This window comes from Cebus imitator, unplaced genomic scaffold, assembly GCF_001604975.1.
Source record: "Cebus imitator isolate Cc_AM_T3 unplaced genomic scaffold, Cebus_imitator-1.0 Scaffold202, whole genome shotgun sequence".
In the NCBI taxonomy this organism is placed as follows: Eukaryota; Metazoa; Chordata; class Mammalia; order Primates; family Cebidae; genus Cebus; species Cebus imitator.
The window spans coordinates 2,529,773-2,548,920 of NW_016107517.1; the positions used below are offsets into that span (position 1 = coordinate 2,529,773).

Genomic DNA, 19,148 nt, shown 5'->3' on the forward strand with positions numbered 1-19,148 from the left:
CAGTTCTTGTGCCTGCTGACTTGTGACAATAGAAGTCAAACTTCAATCTGATAGTTTTGGTATTACGATTAAATTAAACATTAATGGTTTCCTCCAAAAACATATAAACTAAATCACCTCTCAATGCATTAAAAACAATGAGGTAGGCAAAAAAATAAACACGTGGTTTGAATTTTTTTTTTTTTCTTCTGCAAGTGCAGACTGTGGTAAAACTGTTGCTGCACTTCTAGGTTTAAACAAAAATTAAACCTTTAACTGAGGCAGTGCTAATACTGTCACACAACAAAGTTCTGGCCATTATACAAAATGCACACGTTCTCTTTTTTCTTTTAGAACCATCTGCACATGATTTAGGCAACCTGGTACACAGAAAAATGACTGGGTTCTTGGCCAGGACCCCCCCCCACCCCAAATCCAAAGAAACAAAATGGGACCCCTTAACCCACCCCACCCCATCTCCCAAGCCCCACCCCCAAAAAAGTTATCCTAGTAACTGTGTCTTTCACATTTTATAAATATTAACTTCTTAAACCTCCATCTTCTTCTTTGTCCACATATTGTCACATTACAAAAAAAGAAATGTCAATTAAATACACGGTTAATGTTACTATATTAAATCTGCTCTCTGCTTCAGTACTCTGCTTCTTTTACCACCACTTCTCACCTCCTTGTGCCCACTGCCAATAAAACAAATGGCATGATCATCGTCGACCGTCAGACACCCACAAGACAGAGTCATTCAGAGACAAGGAATTCTGGAGCTGGAGGAAAGGTGTTTGCTTTCCAGTATGATGCTCAATCCCAAACACTTATAGCACCTGATGGTAGAATCTGAACAGCACCAGCTGCATTGCAGCCTTGATTTATTTTGGAGTAAGGAAAAAAAAGAATGGGGATAAACTGGTAAAAGAGGAATAGGAAGGAGGGGAGAGAACCCAACATATGAGGTCTGCACACACAGCTGTCCTGGTTGCCCTCGGTGCAGCTCCGAGCTCCAGTTGCAAGGAATTCCAAGTTCTCAGGATCTTGAAGACTCTGGAGGCCAGTAATCCCTGGATCACACTACTTCTACCAGCTCAGAAGAGAAGTCCTGCCTAAGGTCATGAAATAAACCTGACTGCTGCCACCAGACCGAACAGAGGCAAAGAACACCTGCAAAAGCAAGAAAAGAGAGGCCATAATTAGCATGGTCATGTAGCACTTCCAGCCAGGGAATCTAAGCCACCATCATCCTCAATACTGGCAAGTACATGAAGCTTAGACCCCAAAGAGCCTTTTCAAAAACTCTGAAGCCAGGCGCAGTGGCTCACGCCTGTAATCCCAGCACTTTGAGAGGCCAGGAGTACCAGACCAACCTGGCCAACATAAAAACAGTGTGTGTGGTGGTGCACACTTGTAATCCCAGCTACTCAGGAGGCTGAGGCATGAGAATCACTTGAACCCAGGAGGTGGAGGCTGCAGTGAGCCATGTCTGCACCACTGTACTCCAGCCTAGGCGACAGAGTGAGACTCTGTCTCCCCCAACCCCTCCTCCCCCTCAAAAAACTAGGACAGTATCAATTTATAATTGCAGGAGTGACCATCTGCAGCCAATTTTTATTACAACTCAGGCTTGTTACTACTAACTCCTTACACGTTGGCATATTGTGAGAACACAAAAGTAAAAAAAAAAATGGATGTTTCTGAAGAGTTATTTCTTTTCTCTTCCACTGTTAACACCTTCTAAAAAATAAATGTCCTTAAAAAACACAAGGAGCAAAAGGAAAAGCTCCTTAACAACCTAATTTCTTTTTAAAAATCAACAAAAAATGTATTAATTCCTTCATATAATCCATAAATAGAATTTCTGTGCCTTTTATTAATAAATGTTAAAGGACATGACATGCATAATAAAAATATTAAAATGGCTGAAACAAAGAATGTTATAGCTACAGTAAACATACTTAGGAAAGTATAAGCCAACAAGCTGACAAAATCCCATCGGAGGTTGTAGAGACTTTCAAGGTCACAGATTTGGGAGATATTCTGTAAGCAAAACTCCACTTGAAACCGAGTTGTAGGGTTGCAGACGACAGTGGCTAGGGGTGCAGAAGACAGTGGGTGGGGTGCAGGAGACAGTGGGTGGGGTAAAGCAACTTTGTGTTTAGGATGTGTTGGGCAGCTGACAAGGACAGATGTATAGCTTCTTCTTTCTCACATTAAATTAGTGAATTTTTAAATCTGAGAACTCAACCTACTGCCTGACTGCTAGTATGTCAATGGGAGGCAAAAGGCATTCTTCAGAGCCAAGTTTCTAGGGCTATGATATCTTGCCTCAGGTAGTCAGACATACCTTTGTAAAGGGTAGGCTTGGTAAAACTCAGTTCCACCCTCAATGCCTTCTCCCTTGGCAAATAGGGATGGGTCAATGCCCCTGGCCATCTATCTGCTCCACTCCGAAACTGGTTTGAAAGGGACTTCTTGGGAGGAAGTTGCCCTAGGAGTTGTCCCCGGAAGGGTATGGCCAGTTTTGAAAAGCAAAGGGGGTGTGATGCCACGGGATCTCACCTGCAGGAGGTACTACCTGTCTGCATAAGATGATTTTTACTGTAAAACATTTCTGACATGCAAACCTAGAAAGCAATTTCACTGCTCACAGACTAACAAGGGACATCTTCTTGACACACATTAGGTGAGAGAAACCTTTCTATCTACCTAAATCACATGGGTGATTCCTTCCACTCACAAAAGGATTCCAGCCAACAAAACTGGCAGCTTTTATCTTCCCTATCTCTAAACTAATTATATCCTAGACAGGTCACCTAATAGGGTTTTATATATATATATATATACACACACACGCACACATGCACACACACACACAAATATGTTAACTTCTATAGAGAAAAGTATCTCTATGCCCTCATAGCAAAAAACAAACTATGCCCCAATCCTCACGAACATGACTAAAAAGCAATATTTAAAACATTCCTTATTATTTCAGAACCTATCAAAACGCCAAAGAAATTAATCGTCAAACTCCATGGAAAATAAGCCATTACTAAAAGACAGAGTAATTAAAAAGAATCCATAAGGAAACCATTACCTTGTCATTGCGTTCACACAAGAATTTTAGTCTCTGAGCCCTTTTGTGCATGAACACACCATCCAAGTGACCAGTTTCCACAGATCGGATCTCTATGGCCTTCTCTCCCCAGCCCATTGTCTGGTTAGATCGAATATATGCTTTGGGGGAGGGAAAAATTGCAAACCATTAAAGATAAGGAAACAGTCCTGAAAAGATGTTGCTTATGTGACAAAAATATATTTTTATACTTTTATATCTTTTTAAAATTTAAAATTTAAATGCCTAGCATTTAATTTGTTTTCAAGGAACTTTGCCTTTATAACCAACTTGTCTATCCTGTGAAGTAGTTATCTGCATCAACGGTTGATCTATTTCATTTTCCTTAGGCCTTTCATGCTCATTTTGAGAAATGACCCACCAAGTTTAGAGTTTAGTGCACATATTTTTATCATTCCAGTCATGAGAGAAGGCAGGGAAGAGGCAGTGGCTTAATTACAAAAAATTCAAAACAGTTTTGGAATAAAAATACATGAAAATGTCAAATATCAGTCTTTATTTTATGGCTCTACCATTCTCAAGAGCAAGTAACTTCTCTTTCTCTCTGTCTTCCTTTACAAATGCTTTACCAATTCTCTGTTTCCCTTTACAAAGTGGTCAACAAAAACATGTCCGATTTTTCTCTGAGTATTTTAAGGATTAAATGAGAGATTATGATAATAGGGTTTTTAAAATATAAAATAATTACTTGGATTTTGTTCTAAAATAGACCTATGACTATTTCCATGGCCTACAATCTAACTTTCCACCATCTACTGCCAACCACTCTGTTCAACGGTGGCCAAAAGGTCTGAAGGACATACAAGATCAGCATGATAAATATATGCAGTCTCAGACAAGGCTCCACTTTCACAACTGCTGCCTTTCCCCAAGTTCTCCATACCTACTGACGTGGGCATCTCTCCCCACTGTAGAACTACATCCTTGGTGATCCTTCCATACGTGTTTACATAAACCCCCTCGTCTTCATAGCACACCAGAAGCTCCATCCCATCTGTGTTGGGGAGGATGATGATTGCATGGGGTTTGATGCTACACTGGATCTAGAGAAGAGTTTGACAAAGCACAGGGAAGAATGTCTGTGGTTACTTTTGGCCCTGTGAAAGTGCTCAGTAAGACTTCTGGTGAAGCACTGGTACCATATCCCGGGTGATAAATACATTTTAGAATATTCGTGCAATATATATCCCCAAGTCTGCCTTTTCCAAGTAATAATAATCTACTGACTCACATTTTCTCAGGCTCATGAAACAAATTTGGATGCTGAGCTCCAACTGAGAACCACAACCCCAGGATGTTCTGGCCTGCCAGCAACTGCCCCAAATCCATCCCATGTTAGTCAAAGCGAGGCCTAAGAGGTTTTCACGAGGGCTCCACAAAGCCAGGAAGGTGGATTTCCACTTGTCTAAGAGCATGGAGCTATTGAAAATTGCATATCATTTAAATACTCACCCCCACACCAAGGGGAAATGAAGAATCCCTGCTTGTGTTAGTTCACTAAGCAGAGCAAAGAAAAAAGTCAAAACAAAATGAAGCCAGTCAACCAACCATAGAGTGTGGGTTCTTTCTTACGTGTGTTGGTAGATAAATGTCATAGACTGATCCTGAATCCACATCAACAGCATGGAATCCAGCACAGGATCCATAGATCACTTTTAACCTCTGGCCTTCCTCAACAGTGAGATCCACCAGTAATGGCTTATGTACCAATTCACCAAATGACTGCAAAGAAGTCACAAGACATAAGTGGCAAGATGAAGGAGAACTTATTTCTAACAGATCAAACCAGAGAAGACCCAACATACTCAGTTATGCAATTACTAAGCCACACTGGCAACAACCACAAGGCAAAAATACTCTACAAAATTAGTCTTTATTATGGTTTTGCCTGTTAATTAGCATCTGGAAGACACTTCCAGAAGTTATGTTCCAAAGCTGCCTATCCAGACCAAGATTTCTGCTCTGTCACTTACTGTGTTGGTTGTCTTGATCAGAAAAGCATGCAAAGTAAAATAGCGAGGACTTTCCTGAGCACACTACTAAACTATTCAAATGCACAGCACAGCGAGAGGCAGAGTTGTAGGAATCACACACTAAACATTTTATCATTATTATTAGTCACTATTTGAACTATAAAGATCTCTAACTTTCTGACTAAATCAAAATGGTGAAAAGGCTGTGTGTGCTACCAACAGCGTGGACTGTGCTGGTGGTCTCCATTTTTCACTGACATCAGTACCCACAGTTCACAAGAGTAAGACAATGAAACAGGGCAGCTATAAATAAGGTAGTATTTATAAAACCATATAGTACAGTACTTGGTATATAAAGAATATCAAGGCCAGATCTCAGAAGGCAATATAACTGTATAACCAATTATCTTTATTCAGTAACACTTGGATTTATTTTTTAAACAAATATTGTTAACTCCATTTATCCTGCCTCACTGGGAAATCAAGCAATAAGCAATCCAAAAATATGAATCCTCCAAATAAATGAAACTTAGCCCCTCAATAAAATATACCAAAACTATTCTAAAAAATCAATCACCAGGCAAATGTGAGGTAAATTTGTAATCTTCCATGAATATTTGTGTGAACTCACAAATGAAAATAATCCTAGTTTTAAGACTAAGTACTCATTTACTTTCCTAAAACTTTATACACGCCAAATGGCAAAAACATCTTAATTTACATATATATATATAAATTATATATAAATTATATATATAAATTAAATTATATAATTTATATATATAACATATATAAATTATATATATAAATTAAATTATATAATTTATATATATAACATATATAAATTATATATATAAATTAAATTATATAATTTATATATATAACATATATAAATTATATATATATAGTTCAGATGTTGTATCTGGGTTTTTATATTTAAGCAAAAATGAAATCATATTAAACAGTTTAACTTGTTTTTTCACTTAACATATAATACATTCGTCATTAGAATTTCTGTAATTTAATTTTTAATATTTTATGAACAGATATACCTTAAAACTGCCTGCTGTTAGACACAGTTTTGATATCAAAAACACATCTAAATCTTTATACACGTCCATGACATAGGTGAAGGTCAGCTTTTTAACTGGAGGGTGGAAGTGGCGTTCTCTTTTCCTCTGTTACCATATTGCCACATTGATTAAAGTGTCTACCCAATATTTATCTTTCTCTCCTTCTTATTCTGTGGGCTTAGAAAGCAGATTAACTAAGCTTATTACATTACATTAGAAATGGTTTCCTGTGATAAAGTTATATGCTACATTAGCACATAGCTTTTATATTAGCAATTTTAACAGTTCAGACTTTTAAAATGTATTCCCTGACTCTTGGTTGCGGCTTGCACGGCCAATGCTACTTTTAAATGTACTTGATGTTGTTACCTTAAAGGCCATGAATTTGTGATATGGCTTCGGTGCCCATGCATAGACTTCCACAGAACTCTTCAAAGCAATCACCAGAAATTTGATTCTTTCGTATTTTACTGAAAGCAGAAAATAAAAAAGCAAGAGAAGCACAGGTCAGTATCAACATAGCCCTCTAAATCGTTTTAATTGTCTTCTGCAAGCTTTATAAATATGCCTTCTATTCATTCATCCAAACAAGCAAGGAAAAAATTCAGAGAGAGATCACAACTCACAGTTACCAAATTGTTAATGTACAATCCATGCTGTTCCCATCTTTTCTGACCATCAATGAGTACTTTCGCTAATGATCCTAACCTTCTTATAATAAATTCCAAGATATTTTATAATCAAGGACAATGCCAGGTATACCACCCTGAAGTGTTCGAGGGCTCAGTATTACTTCAAATAAATAGCAGCATGATTAATCAACCAAGAGACTCCTGAAACACACAGAGAGACTGAAGTACTCCTTATAACTTTCCCTAGTCCTGCATGGGGCTCACACAGACTAAGGAAGAAAAACAGCTTATACCAAAATATTCATGAATCTTGAATTCTACCAACAGAAGTATCTGTGGACAAGTCCAAGAATCACGAAGACCATTTCCCGATCTACAGAAATTAGTAAAACTGCCTCCTTCCCATAGCTTCTCTGGGGCCCTTACTGCCAGGCAACTCTGCCAAAACAGGTACTCCCAGGGGTCCCTGACTACAGATGACTTACTAGCCTGATGCAGATCCATGATTTGATTATAAGCTAACATCACACCACTGCTTGACTCCTTCTTTGTGTATGAGAGAGAACCTGTTAACTAGTAACCCTCCTTGTTAAACTCTATATATTACCACTGTTTAAAGAAATCAATAAATGAACATTAACACACAAAGGTTTATATGAGTTTGACAAAACAAGTACTGTTTCATAGACTTTTGCGATGATGGAAATTCTCTATATCTGTACTGCTGATACAATAACCGCTACACGCACGGGACTATTGAACACTTAGAATGTACTAGTGCCACTGAGCAACTAAATTTTAAGGTTTACTTGATTTTTATTCATTTAAATATATATTTAAATAGCTCCAATACTTGTGATTCATTCTGTAAGAGTGACAGGCTTGAAAGATTACTGTTTTGTTCTGGGGAAAAGACCAACACATCTGCCTCTTGCTCCCCCTGTAGGATAATCTATTCATGTACATTTCATCTGTTATGGGCTGTTTCATTACATTTATCCTTAGATGATTATATATATATATATAAAATATTTATATATATGATTTTATATATATCCTTAGATTATTTATATATATATATATATATGTATGTATATAAATTGTTTTGATTAGCTGGGTGTGGTGGCAAGCACCTGTAATCCCAACTACTTGGGAGGCTGAGGTGGGAGAATCACCTGAACTCAGTGGAGGTTGCAGGGAGCTGAAATGGCGCCACTGCACTCCAGCCTGGGAAACAAGGGCAAAACTCCATCTAACAAAAAAAAAAAAAAGTTTTGGTTTTGTTCCTGTGAGATTTACCTCATGAGAATCATTGCTTCATGCCAAGGAGAAAGAAATAATACTATAGCCATAAAATACTGACTGGCCAGCTGGGCTGGTTCACTAGTGTGGAGCACAGTAGCTCTGCACAGGCACTTAATTCAAAATGGCAGGCTGTAAGCCCTTGAGTCAAACTCTCAAATACTCTTATCAGTGCCTGCCAAGGACCTTCAGCCATCTAAGTGGAAAATAAGCCTGGCATGTAAAAAAGGACTTAAGTCAGCTGGCTTCCACTAGTTTCCTTCCACAGATTTCCTTTAAGAGGTTACTGTGAACCACATCTTACAGAGGAGAAGAACGTGGACTGTCAAAGAGGAGGAGTGAAAAGAGTCTCACAAGATGAACAGCATGGGGGAGACTGAGGATAGAGTAAGTTGCAAGGACAAACTCCGTTACGTATATAGGTGCATAGAGGGAGTAAGGCAATGTCTAAATGAGACTTCAAGATTAGAATGTCCCTTGGAAACAGAATACCAGAAATGAGTCACATGTTTCAGAAACAAGTTTATTATTACAAACTTCAAAAAACCTGTGAAAATTTAAACCTTAAAATTCAAACTGAACTCTAAACTCTGGAAAAACAAAACGTGATGCTTCTAGAACTTACCAACTTTATAATGTACACATCCTTCCAAATCCCCTACGGTTGTCCATCCCTGCTTCTTCTCAACTTCTGGATCATTGTGAAGTATTTTATTTCTCAACCAGGACAAATAGTAGACACGTAACTTATCCTTTTTGCCTAGCAAAATAAATATAAATATTTTACATGCCTATTCAGAAGCAGGTCTCATCATTAATAATAACAGTAACCAAAAGAAATTTCTACAAAGAGTAAACATCACTTCTTCCAAGAAAACCCCTTTGTATCAACGTTTTACTAGAAACTCAATTCAAGTTGCTCAGATGGACTTTTCAAAATCCTACAGAATTATCAATGGGTGTAGGCTGGGCTAGAGGGGAAGTTTTTAAAGAATAATAAACTCAAACTTATGTAGATGGACAGTATCAATAAACCACAAAGTAATACAAACACCTGCATAACAATACAACCAACAGAACTTATAATGTGCCTTCACATGTATTATCCCATCTGATTCTCAAAATCCTTTAGAGCAGTTACTATCTCCCATTTCACAGAACACAGAATGGTTAAATCAATCACTTAATGCCAGTACTTAAATCTAGTGAAAGGCAAGTCATAAGTTGGAGATATGTATCACAGAAAAAGCTGAAAACGAGTCATAGCCAGAATATGTAAAGAACTCCTACAAATCAAATAGAACAGGAAATGACCCAGTAGAAAAACTGGACATGCCACGATAACTGGAACTTCACAAAAGAAGTGATCTCATGGATACACAAAAAGGTGCTTGTTCTCAACAGTAATAACGTGTGCTAAAACAATGAGATGATTTCATACACCTATCAGAATGTCTAGAATTTGAAAGACTGATAATATCAAAGGTAGGCAAGGTGTGGAGCAACTAGAAACTTCAGAAACCAGTGTTGTAAACTGTTAAAATCATTTTTAAAAGTTTGGCATTATCTATTAAAGTAGGAAATGTGCACATCTTACATATGATCCAGTAATCTCTCTCCTAATATAAATGTATATGTATGCCCCCTAGTACATGAACAGGAATGTTCATAGCACTATGGTTCCTAATAGCATCAAACAGGAAACATTAATGTGTGAATGGATAGTAAAATGAGTAAATGTATTAAGGTGTAGTTATCTAAAGGAACAAAGAGAAACAATAACAAAAAAAATGATGGTGGGCAAAGGCAGCCACACACCCACATCAACAAGCTAAAGAAGAAAAATCACATGATCATATCAACAGATGCAGAAAAATATTTGACAAAACCCAACATTTACTCATGATAAAAACTTCCAGGAAAACAGGAATAAAGGGGGATCTGCCTCAATTTGATAAGCAAAATCTACCATAAAACCTTACAACTAATATCATACATAATGGCAAGAAACTAGATGCCCTCCTCCTAAGATAGAGAACAAGAGAAGGATTTCCCTTCTCATAACTCCTAGTAAATATTATATTGGGTGTCCTAGCTAATAAAATTGACAAAAACAGGAAGTAAAAAATACAAGGACTGGGAAGGAAGAAATAAAACTGTCTTTCTTCACAGAAGGCATGACGTCTGGGTAGAAAATCCTGAAGAATCAACCAAAAAACCCCAAAACCAACCAACCAACCAAAAATCCTGCTGGAACTAATAAGCAATTACAGCAAGGATTATAGCAAGGTTGCAGAATGCAAGCCTAATAAAATAAAAAAGTTGGTCACTTTCCTGTATTTCCTGTATACCAGCAACAAATAATTAGAATCTGAAATTAAGAATACAACACCATTTATATTAATACTTAACAAAGTAAAATGGGTATAATAAATCTAATAACACTAGCTCTTCGCTAGTTTTATTTAAGGAAAACTACAAATTCTGATGAAATCAAAGAAGAACTAAATAAATGCAGAGATACTTTCATGTTAATGGATAGAAGATTCAATATTGTCAAGACATCAGTTCTTCCCAACTTGATCCACAGAGTCAAAGCAATTCTAATCAAAATCCCAAGTTATTTTGTACCTATCAATAAGCTGACTCTAGAGGCAAAAGACCCACCACAGTCAACACAATATTTAAAAAGAACAAAGTTGAAAAGCTGACAGTCCCTGACTTCAAGATTACTATAAATCTTCAGTAATCAAGACAGTAATTAGCACAAGAAGAGACAGATAAAAGGAAAATAATACAGCCCAGAAATGGAACTATACAAATGTAGTAGTAATCTCTGATAAAAGAGCATAAGCAGTTCAATGAAAAAAGGCTAGTTTTTTAATGAATACTGCTGCAACAACTAGATATCCACACGCGAAAGAAAATAAATCTACACAAACTTTGAAACTTTCACAAAAATCAATTCAAAATGGATCATGAACCTAAATGTGAAACAGAAAGCTATAAAGCAGATTCTAGAAGATAACAAGAAAATCTAAGTGACTTTGGATTTGACAATGACTTTTTAGACATAATACCAGAAGCACAATTCATGAAAGAAAAAACTAGTAAGTTGGAGTTCACTAAAATTAAATACTTCTCTTCTGCAAAAGACATCATTCCACAGCATAAACAGAAACTGATAGAAAATATCTGCAAAATTTGTAACTGATAAAAGACTTAGATCCAAAATACACGAAGAATTAACTCAACAATAAGAAAACAACAATCCAATTACAAAATGGATTAAAGATCAAACTCACCAGAAGATATACAGATGACAAACAAAGGAAAAGATGTACCATACATCATTAAGAAATTGCAAATTAAAATAAGATACACCTATTAATTATTACACCCCTTCAGAATGGCTAAACTGCAAAATACTGAAAAGAAGTTTAGAAAAAGTCTACTGGAAAAAAAAAAAAAAAAAAAGCAGCAGCCATCACCAGAACACATACTGTTTTACCACTACATAAAATCAGTTCAATGAAGGCAAAATCAAGCTAACATGTTCAAAGTCCGGACAGTGCTTGTCTCTGTGGGCAGTCCCTGGGTAGCTTCACAGGGCAATTTTGGGGTGCTGGCAATGTTCCATGTCTTCACCAGGAAGGGGCTATCTGGATAGATTCTATGTGTGACAGTTCATTGAGCTGTATATTTATCTGTACTTTCTATGTATGTCATACTTCAGTATAATCTTTTTAACTTTTGAGGAATTGTTTACGGGAAAATATTCAATATATGTTAAGAGAAGAGAAAGACAACATCATTTTATATCTAATGTTTTGTTTCCATCTTGTGAGATATATTTACAGAAAATAGGAGAGGGAAATATAAAACATTAACAAGAATTATCTCTGAGATGGGGGTAACATTTTGTTTTATTCTTCCTAAGTTTTTTCTATTTTTGAAGCTTCCTACAATTGACACGTACTACCTTTATGATTGTGGAAACCATTAAAAGCTAATAAGGAAGGAAAAAAATACAGAAAAGTAGACCAAAAAATGATTACTGGTATCAGCTGATTATTTATTTATTTACTTGTTGATTGATTGATTGATTGATTGGAGACAAGGTCTTCCTCTTTTACCCAGGCTGGAGTGCAGTGGTGCTATCACAGCTCACTGCAGCCTCAACATCCCAAGTAAAAGCAATCCTCCTGCCTTGACCTCTCAGATTGCCGAGATTACAGGGATATGCCACCGCACCTGGTCTCAGCTGATTATTGATCCCATGAATTGTCTTGTTTCAATGGATCACTAAATGTAGATTTTTTTTCTCCAACTTAAAAACCCACCATCCATCAGCACTCTAGTTTTAAGTGGCTGTTTCCTCATTTAAGTATAAATAATGAAATTTTTGCATTTCAAGAAACTCCTTTATTTAACAATCAAAAGCATATATGAGAAGTAAAATAACTGCAAGCAAATATGTTACATAACAAGCTTGTACTAACAAGCACATAATTAAATCAAAATCACTAGTGGTATCATAAGTGATTATAACATCATAAGCGACTATAAGTGGTAGTATATAAGATCCATTTATAGTCTTATAATTTTGCATACCATTTGACCAAGCAATAACACGAATTATTAAGAAATTATGATCAATGCAACATGATATGTACCTAAAGGTTAAGTAAGCTACAAGGATATCTGTGAAAAATGTTTACATGAGAGGGGAAAAAAAAGGAATATACCTACAGGGCAACAACAAAAGATAAATAAATACATTTTAATAGATCTACACAAGGAAACATCCTCTAGCCATATAAAATGGAGGCCATGGAAGGATGTTCAATGGCATGGAGACAGCAGACTACTAAGTGCTTTGGACAATCAGGCCTGGATGGGACACACCCCAACCTCAGGACAGAGTTTGCTACAGACAGGTAGATGGGGGAGGGACAGGGATGCTGACTGTACGTACAACAGTGTACTGTGACAACTGTTCAAATCAGCTAGTCAGTACGTGAATGTCATTATTTCTCACTATTATCCCCTGTATGTTTGAAATGGTGTATAACCATTTGTATGTAGATTTTTTCCCTTAAGTATGTAGTGAGTATGGTGTATTCTTAAAAGAGTGAAAGTTAAAAGTTTATACAAGTTAAAAGATATGATCTCTGGATGATTTTAATTTTTATTTCTCCTAGTTGTTTTCCTGTAGTAGTTTATATTGTACAATTTATACCAGAAAAATCCTCTTCTTAAAGAGACATAATTGTGTTAATTGACATAAAAACCATAATACAATACTTTTACAATAATGGCAAAGAATACTTCCTTTGGCATGTAAAAATCTGTTGGGAAGGAGTAGACACAGCCCTATATATTGCATAAGGCAAATGAAATCTAACAAGCAACAGGGCAGACAGGGCCAGTGAGAAAGCACACATTCATACGCTTCTCAAGACTGCTTTCGGAGGAGCCACAGATCAAATGTGCATGTGTGTGTCACATCTGAATACATCTTCAGCTCACATTATCAAGTCTCAATGCAGCTGTATCTTATTTAGCCAGTATATCAGAGAATGAGCTAATGAAGATTAATGTGTAAAGCTACAATACTGTTAAGACAGTGTCACATATTCTGCTTTACAAAACACTCACTCACCAGATATTGTCACCAAGACATTCAAGCCCTCAAGTACATCCATTTGTTGAAATCGTCTTCGGTTGATCAGAGGATAGACCTTCCCTTGGCCACTTCTGTCCAGCAGCATTAGGCCACTCTCTGTACCCACTAGCAAATTCACTCCTGTTTCAGGGACAGAGAAAGGCCTCAATTTTATGCTGTGCTTGGAAACTACTCAGAATGTACAGAAAGGATAATATCATCTATTTGGAAAAAAGTGCAGTTTCTTAATTCACCCAGAAGAAATGTTTACAACAGTCAGAGGTTAAATAGTCAAAGTAACCAATCCTGCAACACATCACCATGTAGCAGTGATGCTGACATATTGAAACATAAGAAAGGATAAGGGAAAGACCAAGAAAGCCTCATCCCATTGATTTCCTTAATAATCCATTAGTTTCCAGTTCTTCCTCAGTTCCTCGAGAATGTTATATGCTGACTATTTCCTGTCTTTACAATTCTATGTCTAATTAGACACATCACACATTTGAACAAACCTTCATCTGATACCATGGTCTTTTTGTGCTTCCTTATCTTTCACTGGCAAATCTCCAGAATGGGCCATATACGGCCCTCAAATCCTTAACGGCTTATGATTTGGCTTCCATCACTCACGTTTAAGCTTTTCTTAAAGATCACTTTCCACCATGAAGAAACAACTGCACTCAGTTCTTTTGTCCCTCCATTTCTTAGGACTATCAAAATATCGTGACCTTCCCATGTGACCCAACCTAGCTCTCTAGCCTTGTACTGTCACCGTCTCCACACTCTTCTGATGTGATGTGTGACATCTCCTTCCTTATTTCCACCTCTGCCCTCTGCTTCTTCAGTGGAGACATTTCCACCGCTATCTGGTGACACACAGCTGCCTGTGCCTGAGCGTGCCTCGGAACCAGTAACTCCTAACTCCACACTACTACTTTGCCTCCTGCTTTCCACCCACTGCAGATCTCTACTGAAACTATCCTCGTGACTTCTGCCATTTCTGTCAATAGCTCCCAAGTTGCTCTGCAAAACTAGCTAAGCTGGCCACTAGAGCCAGATAAAACCTCTTCTCTGTCCCTCCTTTCCCTTTCCTCTGCTCTCACAATTGTTCAGGCTTTGGCAACTTTGTAAGTGATGGATAGGGACTTCAATTAAGGTTGTTAAAGCAGCTTCTCTCCACTTTCTCATGACACATATCCAATCAATCCTAATCTTGCTAAAATACTCAAGTCATGATATATCTTCAAAAACTACACATTCCATGTAGAAATTATTCCGAAAGCCCTGGACTGGCATCTAAGACTACCTGCCCTTGGGCCAAAGTACTTCTCCCTCTTGATCATTCATGTATTTACCCAAATGCTCTTGTTCTTTAGAATCTTCAGTGTCAGAATCACCTTTGTAACATGTAGCACAGATGACCTTACACTCCTAGGGAACTGGGCACGTTACATGTCTGCACTGATTTCCTCAGTCATAAACTCACCAAGACAAGGAATAAACTATTTGTGTAGAGGGAGTGATGGCGAAGAATATCATGGTCATACAGTAGGCCCACACCCTATTTCCAGAGAATTTGAAATGAATAACTATGACAGCATCAAAGAACGACCCTCCTAGAGCCCTCTCTCAGCTCGTGGCTGGTCCTTATCGAGTTGAGTTGGGATTATCCCAACATTTGGAGGAAAGTGTCTACCCAAGCAATGCTTGTGAGGATAGTGACTTAATGCTTAGAGAGAAAAAAAAAAAGCTGCACAATTTAAAAAGATTATCAGTATAAGAAAAATAAATATGTAATATGTGATTCATTTTCATATAATTTTATTTTTGAGGTTAGCCATTTTGTCCTGCCTATATGCCTGTTAAGGTGGAATTTATTTGAATATTATGCTTAGTGTTTTCCTTGCATATACCTAGGCGAGTTGATCTAAACAGCTTAGAAATTATTGGCAGAAAAAACACATATTTATTGATAGAACTGATGCCAGACAGATGCCATTCCAAATGTTCTATTTTACACAAAATTTTGGTACATTCCTGGTCAATCTTCAGTATCAAGTAGATTTTTTTAAAATCCTATGTCAAGAATCTGGTAATAACTACACAAAATATAAGCCTTGTGAAGAAATCCTATTATTTGTGTTATAAAAATAAACATATAAACATTAACTTCAAGACTTTACAGTGAGAAAGAATAAGGGAGTAACAAGATAAAGCTGAAGACTCTTTTCAAACACACAAAAGCTGCAGGTATTGTGGCAATTAAACTCTATCTTCTGCTTCTCCATGATGCATTTCCAAGTTGTATAATTGTACAGTTGTATAATTTTATAAAGTACTGAATGCCAATAGTCAAAGAATATACATAGTCACTGTAAAGTGCTTGGAAATTATGAGCATGAAAAATGAAAAACACTAGGTTGCATGTTGAAGTAAGTTTTTATAAATATACTTTTTCCACATTTCCACTGCTAGATATGATTGAATTTTATAGTGAAAACAGTCAACCTCAGGGTTCCGGGTACAATGTACACTACTGAGTACAATGTGCCCTATTTGGGCTGATGATTACACTAAAAACCCAGACTTCACCACTACGAAATATATCCACGTAACAAACTACTAAAAATTTGTTCAATAAAAAAAAAATGGAGATTAATCATTCCAATATCTGACAGCTAAAATGAGTGCCAGTGTATACATGTACCATACCAGTCTGCTAATATGCCACTGTGCATATGATAGCAGATGGGTATCATAGAAGTCTTCCATCCTGTCTATCCACAAACTATTCAAAGAAGCACTTCTCTAAAAGACCAGCCACCACTCAGAGTAAAAATCGAAGTGCTGGAGTAGTGGCTAGACACCTACCCCATAAGGCAGCACACAGAATCTCAGAGTTAAACCTCTTCTTGTATTTACGAATCTCCGGGGTGTCACTCTGTGGCCTAGTGTTGGTGGGATTCACATTGACCACTGAGCCTTTCCGGGTAGGATCTTGCCTTATGGCTTCTGGTCTCATTCCATCACAGGAAAATCCCACTGAAACACAATACATTTGAAATTATTTTCTGTACACACACACACTGTGCCTGTCTCCCTCCCCCAATATACTTCAAATAAATATTCATGTGCTATAACCAACACTTTGTCAAGGAGAAGAAATTTGTAAGCAATGTGTATGGAAAAAGGAAATGGACTCTACAGCTCACTACAGATAAGGCAATGCAACTGGGATGGGAAGTTTCTGCACCCAAGGTCTGTGCCTGGGAATAATCAGCAGCTACACCTAAGTCACCCTAAAGAGCAACTCAAAGATAAAGTCCCATTTGTCAGCTGCTTTCTTGTTGCTACTGTACTTACCCACAGAAGTCACTGTTGTTCCACTAGATGGAGAAATCTGTAGTAATCTGGGGTCTATAAAAGGTGTAAATGAGGAGGAAGATTTGTGTTTCTGGAGTGTGCTACTAGCGGACTGAGTCTGCAATGTAAATTTCAATGTTATTAATATAACAGGCATTTTAAAAATGAACATTAAAAATATACATTACAATTTACTTCTATATTGCACTATTTCCCAATACTTTGCCCTATTTCTCTTGCATCATTCCCTAAAAAATGTTCTGCAGGGAGCTTCCACATGGCAAAACACCCCTCAGAGCAGGCTGCTTTACCTGGAACCACTGCAGGAGCTGTATCTCTACCAGAGACATTGCTCGTCTACAAAGCGGTGCTGCAAGCGACCAATGAAATCTATACTTCATGTGCCTAGCTTTAAAAAAAATTAAATACTTATAATGAAAACTCCTAAAGGAGGTCTGAAATGTCTTGACCTCAATTCACCAATTTCTGAATTTATTCTCCTACCCAGAAGAGTCCAAATAATCTACGTTGGAATATTGGCAATTCTTAATGATTTCTATTTATTTTGAATTGAGCCTCTTGCCAGAAAGCTACAGAAGCTTTGGCTACTATTGTTTTAGATGCATCACCATTAAACCCATACCAAATGGGGTTCATTAGTGAAAGGTGCAAATGACAAAATAAGGCATATCCTTTTGATCTTTTAGGAGCACTAGTGTTTTGGTTAATAATGTAACTTAAGACAAAAAAACACAAAGAAAGTGAAACAAATTGTTAAGTGGAAATGTAATGACAATTAAAAACAAAACAAACAGAAAAATAAATTTGCTGGTTTAGTGAGTTAAGGGTTATAATAAAATACTGCACATTAGAGCGAAATGGAGCAAAGTTTAAAATATAAATATAAGAAGGAATGTGAGTGTAGGCGGGATATATATCTTGGGAGAAAAAAAGAACATGTCTGATCAAGTGCTTTTGGACCACCTCCATGGACACCTGAGAGTCACCGTATCCTAGAGCCCATGCCCTCCCCTTAGCTTCCCACCTGAACATTTGTCCCCTGGCAGCTTCCCTCCCTGTCCCATGAGTCAATGGCCAGTCCAGCCAATGCCAAGCCTATCTAGGAGGCAGTCGACTTGCCCCTGCTGCTCAGGAGGAGTGGATTTTTCTGATTCTAACCTCCCTCAACTGGTAGACAAAGGCACTAAACCAAATCTCCCATGGAATCAAATCACTTGATTAATTAAATACAGGTGCTCAAGTGGGCTATGTCACTATACCTGGAGTATGACCCTGTTCAAAGAGCAAAGAATCACCCAGACTGAGCCAACACCCAGACCGAGCACCACAGCCAAGCCTTCAAAGGAACACACAGATTTCCCAAACAAAATTTTAAATTAAAATACAAGCTCAAACCTTTGTCCTTCTTGTTTACGTCCTAATTTTTTCTAGGTTTCCCAAAAATAATTTGGCTTCTAAACCTCTGAGTGATTATAAATTTCAAAGAATGAAATCCTTAATAGGTTTGGTGAAAACAAAATCAACCAACGACCACCCCCCAAGAAGGAAAAAAAAATCCAGCTCTGTTTGAAAGAGATTCCTGTACAGGATAACAAGTTTGTCCAGATAAGGCCAACCCTGCTGAATTGAATTTTCCTGTATTTTATTTATTGGATAAAAAGAATGAAAAAGGCAGATTCCACAAATGAATATAAGAATTTCATGCCAAATACATAATGGGTCTGAGGACACAGCAATCATTTTATTTAGATTTTAAAAAAATAAACTAGATAAAGAAAGCCATGCAACTATACTTATCTAGAGAACAGTAAACAGTGAACTGGCAAGTTTGGGGGAGCTGATCTAGGGTTAAGGGGTTTATATGCAGATCTGAAACATGTTACTTTGGGTTGGGGAGAAGGGTAGGTGACAGAGAAAGCAGGGTGGGAAGGGAGGGGGGTGAGGGCGTTGGAAAGGTCTCCTTTGCAAACTAACTCCTAGACAGTGCTG

The 19,148-nt window shown here is 37.3% G+C and overlaps 1 protein-coding gene across 50 annotated transcripts in view; it reads right to left on the reverse strand.

Moving 5' to 3' along the window:
* Positions 1–315: 315 nt before the first annotated feature.
* Positions 316–19,148, reverse strand: part of MAP4K4 (mitogen-activated protein kinase kinase kinase kinase 4) — a 190,617-nt gene continuing 171,784 nt past the window's right edge. For 22 of the 50 annotated variants that reach the window (XM_017547899.2, XM_037745485.1, XM_037745491.1 and 19 more), the window contains 9 exons: positions 17,139–17,256; positions 16,647–16,817; positions 13,770–13,913; positions 8,730–8,864; positions 6,540–6,640; positions 4,673–4,846; positions 4,008–4,167; positions 3,086–3,225; positions 328–1,152 (listed from right to left, as the gene is read on the reverse strand). In XM_017547899.2, coding sequence (XP_017403388.1) covers positions 1,069–1,152; positions 3,086–3,225; positions 4,008–4,167; positions 4,673–4,846; positions 6,540–6,640; positions 8,730–8,864; positions 13,770–13,913; positions 16,647–16,817; positions 17,139–17,256 — 1,227 coding nt within the window. In that variant the 3' untranslated portion in view covers positions 328–1,068. Of the gene's footprint in view, positions 1,153–3,085; positions 3,226–4,007; positions 4,168–4,672; positions 4,847–6,539; positions 6,641–8,729; positions 8,865–13,769; positions 13,914–16,646; positions 16,818–17,138; positions 17,257–19,148 lie in introns of all 50 variants that reach the window. The other 28 variants (XM_037745504.1, XM_037745494.1, XM_017547909.2 and 25 more) reach the window with 2 other exon arrangements.